Here is a 21,223-nt window from a genome sequence, read left to right on the forward strand (position 1 = left end):
CCCTAAAGCCAGTCAATTCAGTCCCTCCCCATATGTCCCTGGTGCTTTTTGAGCTGCTGCCTCAGTAGTGGAGTTCAGAGCAAGTAAGTCCGAGTGAATCTGTGCATGGCCCCATTAAGAGAAACTGCCTGGGACACCAGAAGCCTCTGTCTCACTCAGCCACAAGCTTGGCTGGCTTTTACAACCAGAAATTATGGGGACTTCTTCTCCCAGCACTGGAGCCCTGGGCTAGGGAGCCTGGTGTGGAGGTTGGACTCCTCGCTCTTCAGAGGGGACATTCACAGCAGAGTTTTCCCTCCCAATTTTTAGCTGTCACCATGGGTGTGGGACCAGCCTGTTCCTTGTCTTCACCTCTCCTATCAGTTTTCACCTTGCTTCTTTTTTATATCCTTAGTTACAGGACTTTTGTTCAGCTAGATTTCAAGTTGTTCTCCATGATAGTTGTGCTATAATTTAGTTGTAATTTTGATGAGGTCAGGGGAGGAGGCAATCACAATATTTACCTGTTCTACTATCTTTACTCTAAGTCCTATGCTGATTTTTTCAGTAAATATTGTAAGTGTATTTTCTCATCCTTATGATATCCTTAATAAAATTTTCTTTTCTCTAGCTTAATTTATTGTAAGAATACAGTATATAATCCATATAACATACAAAATATGTTAATTGATTGTTATGCTATGGGTTAAGGCTTCTGATCAATAGTAAGGTATTAGTACAGTTGATCCTTGAAAAGTATGGGGGTTTAGGGAAACTGAACCCCCATGTAGTCAAAAATCCATGTATAACTTTTAACTCCCCTAAAAGTTAACTATTAAGTTTAACTGCCTATAAATTGGTTTATTGTTTTATGTTTCTGTATACAATCTGCAATCTATAACATGGGATACTGGACCTAAGATAATTTTTGATATACTTTTAAGGTAGATATATGTAACTATATACAGAGTTACATTTGAAACATGAGGATGATAATAGTCTACGCTCAGGGTTATCTTGGAAAGTGAGCGAGTGCTTTGAACAGTGTTAACAACAATATTACTACCTAACACATATTAGAATGATCAGGAAAAATGGCAAAAGGGAAAAAGAGGAGTAATAGTGCTCTTCTTTGGTAGCAGAAATTTTCTATTGAGAGATTAAAAGCAGGCATGGTGCACCAGTGGGTCACCTTCTCTGTAATACTGTGCTTCCAAAGACACAGAATCAATGACAAGGAAAGCTTCCTGTGGGGCAAGGAGGAGGGGCCTGAGGTTTGTTTATGTATGTGTGTGGGCGTGTGTGTTGTGTATATGTGTGTGTTTTAAGAGACATAAAATTCACAGCTGCAATACCTTCCATTTTTCAAAGTAGCACATTTATGTTGAATGTGCATTAAAGTTTAATAGCTACACATGGAACATGTTTTCTAAAGCTTCTGGGTCAGGCACAAGTAAGAGTGCAATATTGTTCACACTCTAAAGGTGTTCAAGGCAAAAAGAAAAGTTGTGACATTGCTAGTTAGTCACAGCTACAAGTTCACATTTCCCAAAGGCTTTTAAAATTTTTCCATAAGTAAAGAAAAATTTTCTTTAAAAATGTTTATTATTGATTTTGAGAGTGCATGATCAATAATTGCCATATCTCTGAAAGTTTTAGCTTTTGGTAAGAACGGTGTCTTTTTGAAGAGAGTTTGATCGGTACAAAGATTATCCTATTTGTTAATGCAAGTCCAGTTTAATAAATGTTAACTAAGTGGAAGTGTACAGTCCTCCTAAGAATCAGGGCTTATGCTCTGTTGTCATACTGAGCAATAGATGCTGATAATAAACCATGAGTTGTCAGGCAAAATGAGGACAGAGAGGTTAGTGACACGAGCTTTGGAAAATACCAAAACAAATGAAGAAAAAACTCTCTGGGTTGAGTGGCAACTGCATGGACACTGTGGTTTGTTCCTATAGCCTGAGCCCACTGCTTCCGGGACCTTGACCCTGAACATAAGAATTATTCCAAGGTGTGGAGAAAACCTCCTTCTGAAGTGTAGCTACCTTGGTAGCCAGACATTAATGTTATTCAGAACACTTCCAGGATGCTTCTTAAAATAAAAATTATTTCAACTCAGTAGAAACCATGCAAATTATAACATTAGTTAACATTTAGACAGTTCTTTATCAGTCCTTTACAGCAAGCCCCAAATGAGAAACTTCTTTAAAAACACAGTGGCCTGTGAAGTTTGGTATCACCTGAAGAGAGAGTATAACTGTCCCTCTAATGATAATAATTTGGTATATTACTGATTATTAATTTTCCCCCCACTTTGATTATCAGAAAGCTTACTTATGGTTCAGTTATAGCAAGTCTATAGGACCTTAGGATCTAGCTATTTATAATCCCTTTTTTTTCCTTTGGTTTTGACTTTCTGCTTCTATTAATTTTTTTTTTTTGCTGTATTTTAAAATTCTTTAAAAACATTTTTACTATTATTTTATTATATGTGATATTGTAAGCTGTCTCAAAACTAATTTAATAGATAGTTTTTATAGATACAATTTCACTTAATTGTCATAAAAACCTGGACAAGTAGACACTATTATTATTCACCTTCTACAAACAAAGAAACTAGAATCAGAGATGTAAAAAAGTTGCCTGAGGTCCAAATACCATGTAGTTTTCACTGCACTGTTGTGAACCAACTCATTGATGAACAACAAAAAGTTTTCTACTGGTTTAAGTACCTTCAGGTAAGAGTTATTACTGAATTAACATTGGTGTGAATGAGCTAAAATAAAATACATTTAAATTGTAAAAGGAAGGAGTTAGGTTAGTAGGTAATATTATCAATAATTATATGTGATTATAAAATATTAGGCAGTTAGAGAAAGATAATCTCATTCTGTCTTTTCTTTATTTTTAAGAAAAAGATATAAGATAAGGGTAAAATTTAGATGAAAGCTTTACTTGAAAGTAGAAGAATGGATTAGTTGACCTATATGAGATGAAAATGCTCTGTGAAAATCAGCTACCGCCAGCCCTTACCAACCACTCATGACGGCCTGCCAGTGTAAGGAGATGGCTCTGATCTCCTCTGAGGTCACCAAGCTGACCCCAATCCCAGTGTGCTGGCACCCCCTGTGCTTAGGCCTGTAGTTAGGTATATTTTCTGGGCAAAGTGTATGATAATATCGCCAGCCTGACTTTGGGACACATGGACAAAAATATTAAAGTACAGTACATGTGAGCCAGGATCATCACTAACAGAATTTTCCAGTTCTTTCTGTGGAGCACAGGATACTTCCCTCTTTATGTCTATGTAAACCTGGGAAGCAGCAGCACTAACCAGTTGTACCATGTTGATGGTACTGTAGGGAAAAGAAATGTAAATAAAAGAGATGGATATTCTTCAAGATCAGATATGATCATACACAATACTTAAGCAACATCACTTATTTACTATGCTATTCGATCATGTCTGTCTACTTGCAGTTTCAGAAAAAGGTGCAACATTTCCACACAATTGTTCAAGTACTGAGTTTAAAATTACTGATGCAAAACTGCAGCGACACGTTCTACTCTAATGTCAGGTTCAGGTCCAGAGTTTGGAGAATACATTTCCCTTATTGGAGGGAACAACAGATTGTTCTGGAAGATTTTCTCTAAGGATTTTCAGGTCTCTGCAGATAATGATTGCTTAGTTAAGTCAGCTGCTGTGCTTTTGCAAATTTTTGATATTTCTGTACACCTAGATCTGGTAAATGAGAAGTCATGCCCCAGAAACAGGTCCGTTTGTTGGAACCCAACATGCATTGGACACGCATTGAGAAGATTTCACTGCATTAGTTAGCTAGCAAGTTAGCAGGGATTTGAACCCCAGGCTACCTGATTCCAAGAGTCTTGTTCCTGCTCCCACGCTGCAGTTTCTAGGCCTCCCACTGCCACACAGAGGGACAAGTGTACCTGAGTTCTAACCATTCCAAAGATTATACAGAGGTTAGTGATTTCCTGAATTTCAATGGATTTTATCGTTCTCTAATTAGTTTTATCTGCAGAGGTAGCTCCCTTTAGAACAAGCCTCTTGGCCACAGGCTGAACAAGCATGGGACCTTCCATGGACCAGAACATCGCTTATCTCTATACTCTATGCATTGGTTTCTTTGACTTGCCTGGTGGGAGGAAGGCTCTTCCTTTCGATCTTCTTCCAGGTCCACACCAACTCTGTAAAAGAAAACAGAAAACTGGTAATGGCCTTGTTGTAGTTGCGACAAGAGAGTCTTGTGTATCAGATCACCTGAACCAAACGCAATACAAAGCAGAGGAAAGGTTTGGCAGAAAGCCATCCTACGTCTCCCAGAATCAAAAAATCTTCAACTAGATCTATGGCAAAATGAGAACTGCTCCGCTGGGCCTGCACGCAGCATCGGGGAGGTGGAGCCCAACAGCTATTCTGTTGTCTTTCCCAGCAAAAGCGGGACCAAGAGCCTGGAAGAGGAGCCTCAGGAAAACACTCTGTAGCCCCCACAGCAGGGGCCCTGGAGGGAAGGCTGCCTGCTGCACTCACTAACTCATGTGGCAGCCCAGGTTGGGCAGGCTCCCCGCCAAGACAGAAAAAAACATATCCTTCCTCCAGGAGCTCACAGAGGCTGCTGGTGGGGTGGGGAGAATCCAGCTCTGTGGGACCTGAAGCTTATACTCATTTTTTGGAAGGGGCTTTTGACAAAAGTGGCGTTACGAAATAAATTACAAAAAAATCACATACTTCTAAAATCTGGCAAATGTAAAAGATATCTCAAAATTCAGGAAATACAAATAATATCCTAATTAGTTAACTGCCTGAGGCACCTCCAAAATAAATTTTAATTAAAATAAGTTTGTAAGTTTTTCCTGCATACTTTGATCTTCTCTTTACATGATAATGATTTTGTATTAGAGAGAACAGGAAGAAAAGGTAGGATCCCCTATAGCAAGATTGATCAAAATTATTGATAGTTGGGAGGCACTGCAACATGCATGTTTATATGCAGACACACTGTGTGCAGACCTGCTACAGGTAAGTGCCCTACAAAGACAAGATTTTTGATCTTCATTTCATGCAACTCTCTGAGACACTGGCAGTAGATGTGCTACATCACTGAATGTATTTCTAAGTTTGTGTTTTGATGGAGTGACATGAGGTCGGAATCCTCCACTTTGAATTTTACATATCTCGTGATGGAATTTCCCACAGACTAGCTTCTGGCTCAGTGCACTGCAAACCTTGTTTTTCCTCCACCACCTACAGATTTCCGATGCCAGGTGCTATACGGGACATGCTCATCTTTGGTTCAACCGGAGGCACTGATCCTTGAAGCTGGTCCTGCACCGCGATGCCCAGCAGTGACTTGACCCTGCAGAGATGTGACTCTGGGCCACAGACCTTATCCCACTAACTGCAATCTAAATGTATTTCCAATTCAGCTTCCCCTTAGTCAGGTCCCCAGTCTGCCCTCAGCCACCCCAGGGCCATGTGACCAGAGCAGAAGTCTGATGGAGGGGAAGCTGTAGTGGACACAAACAGCGCTTGACCCCAAGTGTGGCTAAAATATATTCCTTCTGCAAATCTTACAAAAACACGGGACCCTGGGAACACAATGTGGGGCTCTTCTCAGGCTCTCAGAAGGGCCAGAGCAAGTCAAGGGCCTTGAAGCTTAAACTTCCTCTGCTCCAGAGGGGGGCCCTGTCTGCTGTGGGCCGGGGTGGGGGCAGGTTGAGTGGGCCCTGGGGGTGGGCTGCTCAGGACCACAGCTGGCGCAGCCTGTACCACAGGCCTTCCTGTGAGCACCACAGTGTCCCTGGCTGGAGAGTCTTTCCTTCCACCCTGGCCCTGTAAACACAGTTGTGTCTTCCAGGCGGGGGAAGGGAAGGCAGGATGAGAAGCCAGGAGGCAGGAGCCCGTGGAAGGAAAACTGCAACAGTGGAGAGGCAGTGAGTGAAAATACCTGATTCTTCAAAAATGAGTGTCCTCTGGGCATGAATAGCCCCTTCTCTAACCCAGGGAGAACTGAGTAGCTCTTTATTTTATTCTGAACTTTTGGCCTTCAGGTAACTGGGGAAGTGCCTCTGGAGGTGACTAACCTTGATTCTCTTGGAGGTTTGGGGAGAGAGGGAAGGACAGAGGTGAGAGAGGAGGAAGGATAAGGGAAGATAAAGAAAAAGAGGGAGAGGAGGAGGGGCACAAGGATAGGGAGGAGAGAAGGGAGGGGGGAGTGAAGAGAGAAGACCTGAGCCCCTCTGGTGGGTCTGAGCTCTCTGGCTGATGCTGGGAGCTCCCAGGAGCCTCTAGTGCTGGGGAAGCCTAGACCCCCACCCCCTCAGAGCCACCTGGCACCCACGTGGGCTATGATTGAACAAGGGTCCTGAAGTTCCCACTGTTTAGGGCCTTTTTCTAGTTCTCTATCTAGAAAACTAGAGAGACTAGAAATCAAATTTCACAGTATATCCAACATGTAAAGTTTGAGGCAGTATGTACTAAAGTTTTCCACTAAAATTTAAGCTTTCCTCTTCAGCAGCAATCAAAGCAGACCTTTCAAATTTCAATTATTCTAACAGGCAGATGGAGCTGAGGAATGAGAGCAGGGAATTAACTTGTTCAGTTTTATGTGGGACTTGGTGAAGAACATTCGTGAGTGACAAGGAGTGAGGACAGGCCTCTTTCCTCCTCCTATTTCACAGGAGGTCAGGGGCTGCTCCTGGGGGTGGGCCCACAACCCTTCTTGGCCTGGAGCAGATGAACATCTCAAGTGGCTGAGGAAAGAGAAACTGTGGAAGTGATTTTCCTAGGGACACCAGGTGAATGAAACAGATGCCTTCCATGCCCACACAGGACGTAAAGTTTGGCAGGTTTAATTAGAAGAATCTTTAAGAACTTATCGTAATTTAAGTGCTATGAGGGAACCGCACATAAAAATGATTCCTTCTTTCATTTGTGATCTGAACTTTTTTTGATAAAAGTTGTGCTAATATGTATTCCCTTGCTCCTGGCCCCTTGAACAGAGTGGGTTGGGATACTCAGATCTTTGCTGGAGCACCAGTATTGCGCTGGCCCCATGAGGCTAACACTTGCTGTGTTATAATGACTTCTGAGAGATATATGAAATTCTTTATGCCTGTATTAAATGGTCTCTGGCTACTAATTTTTTCTTCTTAAAATTCCTGTATCTGCTCATTAGATTGTCTTGATCTTCTGCCTGTGACAATGCATTAACATATTGTCCCTATGTTTCCCTCCCTTTGGTTGTAGTATAGAACTGATAACTGATAGTCAGGTCTAATACAGTTTTCCTTTTCAAGTTCATAGTACACACACATTCAAATACATGCAACAAAAAAATATAATTCAAACATTATAGAAGGGCTTACAATAAAACACAGTGTCCTCTGCCCCACCTCTGCATACCCTCAGATCAACCTCCCATTGACTCTGAGGGCAATTTTCTGCCTTTTCTGCATTGTGATAGATGAACTGATATCCACATGCTTGGCACATTCACACAGCATCCCCAGGGTTAAACAAACATGCCAACTGTATCTGTGTCTCTTATTCTCCTGTTCAAGAAAACAAGCCACAGTGTGAAAGTGACATTCTTTTCAGGTTAACCTTGAATCCATTCACTTTTATGCATTAGGATAATTTACACACTATGGGTTCTTGATGGATTTTTAAAAGAAGAAATGGTGTCAACTCGGGCTGGTGGTGCCATGTACGTATACAGTAGCCCCCCAGGTGAGGTCACAGGTGTATGAGATGAAGTTCAATCTCGTTAGGTGATGGCCAAGGCCCTTTAACACCTTCCCAGCAGTATTAAGCTACCTTTTCTGCTGGTCTGATCTGGATGCAGTGCTTCAGGGCTCATACTGGATACTGTCCTTGTTTCTGTGCCTCAGTACTAGATATGGTCTCTGAGTTCTGGCACTGCTGTGATCTGCCAGCGCCTCTCCCACTGATTGAACCCCCTCCCTCCAAACTGTAGCCAATGGCTTGTGTATCTGAGGGCCCCACATCCTTTCTTGTGCTTCCCACTACCGCCCTTTCCTTTCTGATGACCACTGTGGACCACCTGTCTTGTTGTCATACCTTAGCTCAAATCCCCACCGCTTCCGTTGTCACTGACTTGGCCTACCAGCAGCTGTTCCCTGTGTGGCACCTGTGATCGCCCTGCCTGGGCTATGATAGCCCTGCTCCACTCTGTGTTCACCTTTCTGGTTTTACCCAGTTGTGTAGGGCAAGCCGGTGCTTAGTGCACTGCTTGATAACCCAGTCCTAGCTGGAACCCTAGAACTGAGGATCACTGGGCAGTTGCTGAGGGGTAGTGACTCACTGGTGTGTGCTCTGCATCACTCACTGTGTCTCGGCTTTCTTGTTAGTACAAGGGGATGATAACAGAACATGCTTCTCAGGGCTGTGGTGAGAGTTAAATTAGAAAATCCTTATAAAGTGATTAGCTTAGGACCTGGTACCTAGTAAGCTCTCAACAAATGTTAGCAGCTATTGTTGATATTATTATTTTTATTCATATCACTATCTCTTTTTATTTTTTTAATTAGTGGGGCCAGAGCTGAGTCCTGCCACACTCACTTTTCAGGGATAAACCCTCCTAATGCCCAGCTCTGCACTGAACAGCTCTTGAATATATGGTAACACCTACGGTTGAGCCCTAGGGAGTGGTCAGTGCACAGCAGGGATTTCTAGTTTTACAGGAAAACATCATGTCTACGTAAGGAGGCCAAGCTTCGAAATTTACTTACAATTTACTGGTGGTTTAGGGAGGTGAGTGGGGAACAAAGAAGGAAAAGAAGGTATCTACAGAGTGAGGGAAGGGGAAGGAAAGGGTAAACTCCAGTAGAAGCAGCAGCAAAGAGAAGGAAGGTGAGAAGGAAACACTGCACTATGGCACAGACTGGGCGCAGGTGCCAGTGAGCGGCCCCGGGGGCCATGAGGGTGGTGAGGGGCCACAGCTGAGAGCCGAGATGCCAGGGGACGGGGATGGACAGCCCACAGCAAAGAAATTGCTCCAATGTAAGGAAATGAGGAATCAGGAAAGGATTAAAAGGCGACTAAAAAGTCTGTTTAAAATTTGATATGATGTTTTGCATTCTTGATGTATCTTTTAATTTTAAGCAAGTCAAGTACTGCCTCTGTGGTATTCAAATGGAAATGAAACTGAGCTTTGCTTATTCCCAGCTGTGCCCTCCAAAATCTCACTCCAGTTTCCTCATTTTCAAGGAGCATCCAGCTCCATTTTTAGAACAAAACACATCCCTGTGCACCACAATACGCCTCCCTTCCTATTGCGCCTCCAGTCTTTGGTGAGTTTTATTGGACATATTAAAATCTCAGGGTGCTTCCATATCGAACCACGCAAAAAACCAGGTTCCAAAGTTGGGTTTTTCTTTTAGAGGGGAAGAAAAGTAAGTAACTAACAAAAGGCTCACGTTTCCCATTAAAGCAAACCAAATCCATTCAGATTCTGTCACTTAACACCTCCAGAAAGGCAGTAAAACTTCACTAGGGGTCAGTCAGTCTCATCGTGTGAATTCCAATAGTCTTCGGTGAAGCTGTGGTTCTTTTGAGCCCCTGCTGACAGACACTGGGTGGTGGGGAGGAGACACCATTTCCTCTCAGAATTGTATTTAATGGCTAAATGTAAAAAAAAAAAAAAAGGCATTTTCTGTCAGGGAAGAGTGAATAAGGAGCACATAAACACAGCAGGACAGTGGAGGAGTCTGAAAGATCCGTGGAGCTCCGAGAACTATTGCGTAGCCATGAGAACATCACTCACTGTCACAATCTGTACTTCACCCGGCCTTGCCCCATGTTATTTGAATAAACATTAGTGGAGCTATGTGTGACCTAAATTAGTTTAACATAATTAATCATTCAAGTATTTTAAATTTATTTTGTTGAAATAAGAAAATGAGCTAAGGTAAGCAAAAAAATTCACCTTAAGTTAGATTGTTATCTTGGCATGGCATAGTGGTTATGAGTTGGGACCACGCAGCCAGGCTATATGGGTTTCAATCTCACATATATCATTTACTACATTTGTAACTTAATCTCTTTATATCTCAGTTTTTTCAACTATAAATGGGAATAAGCACTTATGAGTTATTATTGGGATAAAATGAGTTAATAACATATTGTATACATATATTTCTATGTACTATGTGTATATGTAAAATATTGGCTGCCACATAGGAAGCACTAGTGACATAAGTTCTTGTTGTTCTTGGCGTTATTATTAGAGAGAAACTGGTGTACCCTAAATTGAATAATAAATACAATATAGGTTAAAGCCAAGAGTAGATTTCCTATAAATGATAGATGCTAGAATAGGTCAATGACAAGATCTAATGGGGAAGACAGCCAGTGGAAACAAAAACTATAGTACGGTGAGATAAGCATTGTGCCTAGTATGAACACACCAATAAAGAACCCAAGTCGGGCTGTGGAGGGGTTGGGTGTACTTCACAGGATAACTGGGTATTGACAAGTGAGTATAGTACACATGCCAGGCATTAAGCTTTTCATTGCTGAAGCATCCGTTTTAAAAGAACTTTATCTTGAATAAACATATACTAGCTATAGCTATATTACATAGCTACTCACAAACAGCTAGATAAGGAATTAGGCAACCCTCATTCATAAAGTCCCCTCTTTGAGAAAATCCTGGGTAACCTAGATAACTGATGATTTGAGTCACTTGGTTAAGTCACATTATGCTTTAAATTAGCCAGCAAAGAGTGAACCCATGAAAATCTGAGCACCCCACCTTTTGACCCTACTAAAGACAGAGCCCTGGGCCCTCACATTTGCTCTGTCTTGTTCTCTCTCATTCTTTCTCTTTCTGGTGTTCACATTCTCCCTCTCTCTCTCTGTCTCTCTGTCTCTCTGTCTCTTTCTCTCACCTTTATGTTTATGTGTGGTCTGGAACATGTTGAGTATCCTTCAGAACCCAAGAATAATAGATCTTGTTCCTCAGAGTTCTCTGATGGTTTTTGCTAGAGTGCCTCCTGTGATTCTATAAGCCACAAGGGCTGGTCCAGCTGCAGCACTGGATCCACTGGGGGCAATGTCTATGGGCTCCACTAGGAGTCATACAACTGGGTGAATGCCTCAAGCGTTCCTAGCCAATAGCCTCACTATCAATGGGACAAGAGACACAATAGTGAGGATAAATGTAATCATAAGGAAAAAGGAGGTGATGGAGGACACTCCAGGCTTTACAGTATGAGCAAAGGTAGAGAAGTTTAAAAGAACAAAATAGGTTCGGGACGTGGTAAATAGCTCTGAGTGGCTAGACTGCAAGGATTATGTATGTTGAAGTGGGCAGACTTGCTTTGGGTGAGATTAGCAAGTAATCTGAGGCCAAATAATGAAGGATCTTGGATGTTATGCTTAGGGGGAAAAAATTTTGTTTGTTTTTCTCTAGGCAGTAGGGGGTGAAGTGATTAGATTTATGTTCTAGAAAAATCACTGGTGGCATCCACTTTACAATTAAGAAACTGGAGGCATGGAGGTCATGTAGGAGAGCTACAATGAGTCCCTTAGAATAGTGGTGTGGAGAAGAGGTAGATCTGAGAGATGTCTGTACAGAGGGTGGTGGTGGTAGTACAGGATGGGCTGACTGTGGAGTGCAGGAGAGGAAAGTATTGAGGACACCTGAGTGGTCTGTCCCAGACATTAGCGGTCTGATGGGAGAAAGAAAAGTATGTGTGGGAATTTCGCTATTAGAGAGATGGACCTGATGGTCAGTAGGGTCTGAACACTTCTATTGTCAGTGAAGCAAGATCACAGCTCCTTCCATTCTCATATTCTAAAAAACAAACAAACAAAAAATCCCATCCTCCTTTAAGAGTTTTGGCTATTTGCTTGTCTAATGTGAAGGTTAGGACCAAAGAGTAAAGTCCAAGGAATAATGGAGGAACAATGAATGTTTCAAGGCCAAGCTGGAGATGGTTGTATCATGTTCAGTATTTGAAGAGTTTGGACACCTTATTTAAGAGGCTGGTAGAAAAGATGCTTAGGAAAGTAATTTGCCATAATCTTGAGGGGAGGTGAATGTTTTCTGGGTGAAGACTATGGCAGTAGTTGGAGACAACCTTCAGTTTGGATTCACATGCACTACATGGGACATTACCACATGGGAGTTATTCAGCAGTAGTCAATGTGGGCTACAGTATCAGGAAAAGCTGCAGCCCCCAGTTCATGGATGCTTCCAAGCAAAGGATAATAGATCATATCAGAGGCATTATGATAGCAAGTCCCTGGTGATAGCAGCAGGTTAGATGTGTCTACATTTTTATTAGAAGAGTGGGGTTTTAGAGTACAAAGGTTAATGTGTACTCAAAAGCAACTCTGATTTTGAATTTAGGAAGTGACAAGTCGACATATCTGCCAATGAAGTGAAGAAAGAAAGGGGTTCCACCCTTGGGGTGCATAAAGCATGAGATATGACTGTGAACTCCGTGGAAGAGTGAGATATAAGTCTGGGGATGCAGCTGAGGGAAGAGCGGCCACTTGGGGTTTCCCCAGTGCATCTGCAGGTCTCCGGGGTGTTCTGCTAGGTTGCACTTTCTCACCCCTGGAACCTGTCTGAATTCCAAATTGAAAACAGCTAGATCTGGGGTCCATGTGACATTCTGTTGGTGTCCTGAGGCTGCCCACATGACATTTGTTTTTCTCTCAGACATTACATATATGTGGAAAAGTTTCCATGGGTCATTACCAGGCTGATCAACTCAAAGAAGTGTCTGATCTCTCTTTCACTCTTTGCTGACAGTTACTGAAAATCGTAGGTGACAGCTAACAAGCAGCATATAGCACGATCACTAGGAGTTAGACACCCTGACGAGCTGATCCCACCATTTACTTGTGTGACTAGAGGCAAGAAGCTATGCCTCAATTTCCTTTCCCACAAAACAAGAGGTGAATGGTAACTATTTCATGGGGTTGCTGTGAGCTAATGCATGTGAGGAGCTCAGCACGGGACCTCACCTAGAAAGTGCTTAGAAGCAATAGATGCTGTTCTCACGTGGGGGATGTTAATGTTTTGCCTTTGCTACTTAGGTCTCTGAATAAAGGTTCAACTGTGAACATCTCTAGCATCAGAGTTATGCTTGACCCTTTCTCACCCAATCTTAACATTTTCTCCGTGACTCTGGCTGCAGGGACAGGCTGACCTACAGTGTAAAGACTGAGAAGTAGGTGTGCTCTAAATGCAATGATGAGGAGCTGTGGGGACAGGGTGTACAGTGTCTGACAACTTAGATGTACATTTGGGAACATGTAAGCACACTGAAAACATTATGTTCTTTTAAGAATAAACACCAATAAACAAGTACATGTCACAGACATAAATGCAGATATACATCCTGTTCTTTAGGTCTGGCAAAACTTACCCTGAGTTTGGAGTGCTCAGTTCCACCAAGATGTAAACTAATGTCAGGCCACAGATAAGAGTCGATTAGAAACAGGATTGAGACCGAATATGCAGACTAAATTCTTTGACCTGATCTGCAAGCACACTGACACCCTTTGGTGGGAAGACAGATGTAACGGCTTATCAAGGCGTCTGGCCTTTCTTCCCTAAGCCTTTGCTCTGGGTGCTCTGCCTGGGCAGTTAGGGATTATCAGAAGCAAGTGCACATCCCCAGAAAGACTATCCTTTTAACTGGATTAGCTTGTTTAAATTCTAGTGTGTTACTAGGTGCGATGTCTTTTCAATGTCAAACTGAAGATATTATATGATAACAAAGAGAGACATTTTATTGCTGAATACAAAGCGGTTGTAGGAGCCTGCTTTGTATGTTGGCATAAAACCAAAAGTGGTTGAGAATAAATTCCAAACTGTCAGGTGTCTCAGCAAGAAGTGAAAAACCCAGAACCTGGAAACTATTGTGGTTACAGTCATGTGTTGCTTAATGACAGGGACACATTCTGAGAAATGTATTGTTCAGTGATTTCATCATTATGCAAACATCATAGGGTGCACTTACACAAACCTTGATGGTACAGCCTATTACACACATAGGCTACATGGTACAGCCTATTGTTCCTAGACTACAAGCCTGTATAGCATGATACTGTACTGAGCACTGTAGGCAAGTGTAACACAATGGTAAATATTTGTGTATCCGAGCATATCTAAACATAGAAAAGGCTCAGTAAAAATATGGTTTAAAAGATTTAAAAACAATGGTACACCCATGCTGAGCTCTTTCCATAAATGGAACTTGCAGGACTAATTCACTGGGTGAGTCAGTGAGTGAGTGAGGAGTGAATGTGAAGACCCAGGACATTACTGTACACCAGTGTCCCAAAAGCCCTCCCTCTGCTTCCTTAGGACAGGGTCAAAAATAGAACATTGAAGTCAAATCTGCTCTATGAACAAGGATGTGGACTGGATTGATTGGGAATATCGAGGCCAAACTGTTGGGGTAAGATCACCATAATAATGACTCCTACGAGGGAGCAAAAGGTGGCCTGGGGATCAGTAGGAATAAAAAAATCAAGACAGCCTTGGCTGGTGTGGCTCAGTGGATTGAATGCTGGCCTGGGAACTAAGGGGCTACTGGTTCGATTCCCAGTCGGGGCACATGCCTAAGTTGCAGGCCGGGTCCCCAGTTAGGGGTGAGAGGCAACCACACATCGATATTTCTCTCCCTCTCTTTCTCCCTCCCTTCCCTTCTCTCTAAAAATAAATAAATAAAATTTTTTAAAAATAATCAAGACGGAGACATAAGTAACATAGGGATTATCATTATAACGTGGTTTTGGCTACTGTATGTCAGAGCAGTGGTCACAGTAGGAAACTTTGTGGTACTCATTTTTTTTTAAATGTGTTTTACATAGAGAGGGTGTAAAACTGAGGACTCAATATTTTGACTTTGGAAATTCGTTTTCGTCCAGTGACCCTATCTGGCACTGAATTGATGGGAGAAATAAAACTTAGCTATGCTTTACATCATTACAACCCAAAAATATAACCAAAGGACAGGGACAGGCTGGCTCCACAATCCACAGAAGGCAGTTACTAAAGTGGCAGTGGTTGGTGTGCATGTGGGTCTGAAGCAGCCCTCTCAGAGCAGGTCTTCACAGGGCTGTTCTTCGTGTATTCAGGATTCAGTGGGAAGGGCCCTCGACAGAAATGTTTTCTCTTGGTGCAAGGAGTGTATTCTCCCCACGAGAATCTATGTACAAAAATCAAGGATGGACTTTGACAATGAGGGGAATACATGGCACATACATTTATGGAAGCATAAAATTCCTCTATGCAATGATCCAGGAGAAAAGTTAATCTAGCTTAATACTAAAAGAAGAACAACAAAGCCTTGCAAAATTGAGTGGATGTTTACCTATAGCACAGCTTATGCAAAAGGTACAATTCCAATGGCTGATTCTGAACTCTCCATTCCCAATTGGCTTTACCTGTTAGTAGGATAGGTGTCTAGAAGATGCTTTGAGAACGCTACCTCCCCAAATCATGATGTTCACTAACTTCTGATGCTTGAACTTCCTTAGCATGGAATCGAGTTCTTTATTTCCCATTGCAAATTAAAACCTGAAAGGAAGGACTTGAGAGAGATAATATTGTATTTGGGCTAATATTCACACAAGGTACAGGTGAATGGATCAGACCTACTCCTGAGAACAGAAGGGTGAGAACAAAAGGGCACCAATGTGTTGGGAGAAGTATTGGAAGAAAGGGAGGCAGAGGGTGAAAAGGCAGCTGGAGACAGAATTGAACAGTAGCAGCTACCATGTACTGAGCACTTACGAAGTGCTGGATTGTGCACTAGGTAGTATTTCTGTATCATCTAAAGCAGATGAAGATTGGGATGGGGACCTGAAGTGATGGATCACTGGGAAGTTATTGTAATTAAGAATCAAAAAGAAAGATTTATAACTCATTTCTTTAAGTTAGCCACTACAAAGCACTTGCAACTGGATTCTGTAATAATTTTGCACCAGTCAATGCGCTGCCTTTGGTTATCCATCACCAGTTGGTGCAGAATTATTAACCAGGTGAACCTAAAACATGAAAAAGTAGCCAAAGAAGATTATTTCACCACCAATAGTAAATCACTAATACTGAAATTAAAACAGCTTTGGGATAAATAAGGGTTGTCAAAACCATTATTTAAGCCCACGATTGAAAGTAGACTACAATCCATAATCACTGCAAACTAACAATAAAAATATTATTCTCCTTTGGGGTGATTAACACTTTGTAAGACCATGAAGTGTTATTAACAATTAATAACCAGATTTGTGATATACATATATGTACTTTTTAATAAAAATGTTCCTTATTCCTAGAAGAAAGTTGTCAGAAATATCAGTACTAATTATCCTCCTTTTCGCTATCAATGAGTAAATATCTTAATTTTAAAGGAAACAGACAAGACGAGATAATGGATAAGCTAGTAAGCTGCTACTGCTCGACACATCAAAAGAGAAGAAAATAATTTTAATTTCTTGCTGAGAGGGATTAAAGTAAAGCACCAGGAAAATAGTGTTTTTCTCTGGCCAAACCAACTACTATTAACGATGGGGCTGGGTACATGTTTATATGCAGGACTATGTAAAAATGAAGTTAAATGTTTAAATGTTGAAAAGTAAAGGACTTTACAGACATACCACCCTGAATGCACCCAATCTCCTCTGATCTCAGAAGCTAAGTGGGTCGGGCCCAGTTAGTACTTGGAAGGAAGACAGCCTGGGGATACAGGGTGCTGTAGGCTTAAAAAAAAAAAAAAAAAAAAAGCCCTGGCTGCTGTGGCTCAGGAGATTGAGCATCGGCCTGCGAGCCAAGTGTCACTGGTTCGATTCCCAGTCAGGGCACATTACTAGGTTGCATCTTAGGTCCCCAGTTAGGGGTGTGAGTGAGAGGCAACCACACAGAGATGTTCCTCTCCTTCTCTTTCTCCTTTCCCCTCTCTCTAAAAAATAAAATAAAACAAACAAGTAATTAATTAAAAATAAAAAATAAATGAAATTTTAAAACAGTAGAAGAATTCATAGTTAATGATGGAATGACATTAAAAATTGCACCTTGACTTCAGACTCAAAGGGTTAAAATCTGAGATGTGAAGGAGAATGAAGGAAATTGGCACTGGGAGAAAGCTCTCTCAGTACAGGTGAGAAAGGGGAAGATGGAAGAGTGGGGTCAAGTGTGCTATAACTCAAGTTTTCAAATCATCACGCAGGCTACGGAAGGTGCATACGTGGGAGCAGAATTACCATCAGTTCTGCAGAAAATCAGATAATGTGAATTGAGTGTACACTCATGGTTAATGCCACATTCAGGCTTTTTCAGTCTCTATGATGACAAGCTTAAACAACTATAGTACATGAACTGATAGTTTTCCTGACATCACACTATGTAAGTTCTAAAAGTAAATATCAACTAGGACAGGTGGACTCTTCATTCATTCATTCACAAAATCCTGGTTGAGGATATACTGTAACCATTATTATGTGACTGATACTGTGATAGATGTGAAAAGTGTTGTAAAGCTGGCTGCAGCCTCAAAGTACTTACAGTACTTACAATTCCATCACATCAAAGATGCCATCCATTTCTTTCTCTGCTTCTAAGAAAAAAAGTGCTGCTAATTGTATTCCTGACAGCATTAATTATAAGACACATCTTGACTTCAGAAATGTTAAGATGTGAAGAAAATGTGCAGTTGGACTCAAGAACACAACCCACATAAAATAATCGAAACCCAGTCCTCACTAACAATGCCAGATCATTGAGCATACTAGCCCCCCGATGCTTCATGGGTAAGTAGTGTACTATTGTCTGCCTGGTCCTTGGGAGAAAAGTGCAAAGAGATATTTTGAAATGTTTTAACAGAATGTTCTTTTTATGCTTACATATCAAATGGTAATGCATTCCCTTTCTTGATTCTACTGCCCACAATATACGAGTCATCCTATCTCATGCCTGCTCATGCATGTTCTGAGCTTTTGTCTGGTCCTGAAAGTAAGCATCTGCTTACATTTTGAGGTACCTTGTTTGCCTCACCTTCATCCTAACTCTGGGTGAAATAAACTGACAACTGTTTTTGCTGCCGCACACCCTGGATCTTTTGGAACTGTGTGGCTTCTTCCATTTGCCCCTCTATACCCACTCTCCTCCTTCCCCACACTGCCCTGGGCTCCTGGATGCTCACCAAAGTGAACGTGGATGGCATCAACTGCATTCTCTTGCTCTCCGAATTGGTTTTGGCCTGAGGGAAGCACAGGCAGACACTAGAAAGAGAGAAGCGGAATGAAGACAGGGTATTCATTCCTCAGGCTCCCTCTCTGCCAGGTCACCATGCTTGTGTGTGTGTGTGTCTCTCCCAAAAGCCTTAGCTCCTAATTGGCAGCCTTCTTTATACAGCTATGGTCTTTGGGGTCTGGTCATTATGTCCTCTCCCTGGCCTTTTGGGTATGGGGTGATGACCGCTCTCCATCAGTTTTAACCCTCAGTTATGGCACTATCCTTTGATGGTTTTCTTAAACCAGCCCATAATTTTGTAAATATCTCACTTATTAACATATTCATCACCCAAGGATCTTAATAGAATGAAGAGTCTGATTTAGCAGGTATTGTTATCAGTTTGGACTGCCGGGACAAAATAGCATAGGCTGGGCAGCTTAAGCAACAGACACTTCTTTCCTCACAGTCCTGGAGGCTGGGAAGGCTAAGACCAAAGTGCTGACCGATTTGGTTACTAGGGGAGCTCTCTTCTTTGCTTACAGATGGCAGCCTTCTTGCTATGTACTCACAGGACCTCTTCATTGTGTGGGTGGAGAGGGAGCACAGACTCTTTTCTTCTTATCAGGGCACTAATGGTATAGAGTCAGAACCAACCCCCCCCCCCCGTTATGACCTCATTTAACTTTAACTACTTCCTATTAGGCCCCTTCTCTAAATCCAGTCAAATTAGGGGTTAGGGCCTCCGTGTATGATTTTGGGGGTGCCCCAATTCAGTCTATAGCAGTAGGTGTGAGTGGGGCCTAAGACTCTGCATTTATGATAAGCCATCAGGTGATATGGTTGCTGTAGGCCTTTGGAGCACATTCTGAGCACCAGGGAACTAAAGTCTTGCTTCAGGGCAGAGGAGGGTGCTCAGTGATGAGTAAGACAACACATAGCTAACAATGGTACTGAGGCTTGTTCAGGAATGAAGCTGTTGAAGAAGATAAGAGCAATGGATCACTTTTATACATAAGGTGCCATTAAAGGCGGCACAAAGACGGGAGAGAGTCCCAGGATGGCAGCTAATTCTGCAATAAATGGCCCCAAGTGAAACTGCTTTATGAAGAGTGTCTTTCAGATATTTGGATCTTTTCTAAGTCATGAGAAATTCTCCAGATCAAGTGCTGCATGCCTCCAAATGAAAGTCTATAACCAAAGACCACCATTCTCTGGAAAATTAATAATAAAGCTCATTTTAAGCTAATGCAAAGAGACAAAAACATCTGTACCATATAAGAAAAAAAAAAAAAAATCTTAGCACATAGAGGGGAAAGCAAACCCTGGCTGAATTTCCAAATTGGTACTTCAACTAACTCTACAGAGATAAGTGCAGCTTTAAAAAGATGAAGAATCAGGACATTTTACCATCCTTTTATTTGGACTGCTAATGAACATCACCAGCCAGGAGAAATGAGGACTGTTTTACAAAAGAGCTTCATTTTTAAAAAAAGAAAGAAAGAAAGAAAGAAAGAAAGAAAGAAAATAAAAAGGAAGAAAAAGAGAAAAGAACACCTACCCAGATATATTTTGACAATTTCTTACTAGTGAGGCTACTCAGTTCTGGGCTCACGAATCCCATTTTTCCCTGATGATATGTCAGTAGTTCTCAGAACTACCTCAGATGTCAGTGCCTTTATTTTCCTTGAGCATAAATTGGGCTCCTTTGGGTGTGAGATCAGGCCACTGTTACCACTGACATTATAAACTCAGTAAAACTCTGGAGGTTTCAATTGTAAATAGAGTGATGTTCTATTTATTTTGACTGAAAGGTGGCAGGCACAAAAGATAGTTATCTAAACTTCCATAGCTTGAACTTGGGAGAATCTTTTTTGCGTTCTCAGACACACAGGTTCATGGCAGGTGGACCACGCTGAGGTCTCCAGATTGCAAGAGTCCTGCAGGCTAGAACATTGGCTTAGCCTCTCAGTCCTTCATTACAGTCTTGAACAGAGCATAAAGAAGGTTTAATTAAAATCACCTGGCAGTATTCAAAGTTACCATTTCATTCAGTTTCAGCCGTCTCACCGAGGACTAAGTTAACATAGCACAAATCGGGGTAGAGGACTGAGCAAGTGTATTTTGCCTGAAGCTATCCTTCTACATGAAAGAGAAAGTCAAGCTGGCCCTAAGCCTAGGTACAGGCTGTAGAATGGGACTTCCCAGGATGCTCTCTGCACAAGTGTAGTATCCAAGAGGTCTCTCTCTCTCTCTCTCTTTTTTTTTAACCCAAGCAAATATTATCATTGACTTACTGCTTTTCTTAGAAACTAGGCAGGAAGATTGATTTGGATGGAATCCAGAAAATCTGTTATCCGATTTGTTTGAAAGCATTTTCTGAATGTGAAGAGATCCTGATCTGTGATTGTTTTCACTCCCTAGATCTAGACTTCCCAGCGATGTGTTGCTGGGGTCCTGGGCTTCAGGGCCAGGCAAAGAAGGGCAAAGAAAACATAAATAGAGCTGAAGTGCTAAAGTCCTATTTAATAGTCATTGAGCTACAACAGCGAGGTTGTATTTAATTGCTTTAGGGACAAGTCTCTTGAGAAACTCACTTTTTTCCTAAATAGGGCCTTTGAGTTAAATAATGACATCTGACTGAGGATATGCCAACATTGCCTATTGATCCAGTGATTCCACTGCTGGGATTATACCCCAAGAATCCTGAAACACCAGTCAAAAAGAACCTAGGTGTCCTTTGTTTCTCTCTGAACCCTACCCTCCATTACTAATCTCCTAGGAGAGGGGTGGGGACTTGTCTCTCACTCCATAGCTTGGTCCTGACATTTCTGAGATCAGCCTATATTAAGCATATATTTTTTTGCTTGTTTGTCCCCTTGATATGTCAACGGCAGCCCTGGACTGGTGATGCAGGAATTGGGGTGAGCAGGCATGTTCAGGTTTAGAATGAGTCCAGTGCCTCAAATAGTGCCTTGCCCATCAAAGGCACCTCAAACTCC

General features: G+C 41.8%; 1 protein-coding gene across 1 annotated transcript in view; it reads right to left on the reverse strand.

Annotated features, from left to right (window-relative positions):
- SLC9A9 (solute carrier family 9 member A9) overlaps window positions 1-21,223 on the reverse strand; it is a 534,896-nt gene that overhangs the window by 106,494 nt on the left and 407,179 nt on the right. The window contains exon 13 of the mRNA XM_090275635.1: window positions 4,140-4,191. Within this exon, the coding sequence (XP_090131761.1) occupies window positions 4,140-4,191 (52 nt within the window). The remainder of the gene's footprint in view (window positions 1-4,139; window positions 4,192-21,223) is intronic.

Source organism: Furipterus horrens, unplaced genomic scaffold (assembly GCF_987537825.1).
Source record: "Furipterus horrens unplaced genomic scaffold, mFurHor1.1.pri manual_scaffold_1, whole genome shotgun sequence".
NCBI classification, from domain to species: Eukaryota; Metazoa; Chordata; class Mammalia; order Chiroptera; family Furipteridae; genus Furipterus; species Furipterus horrens.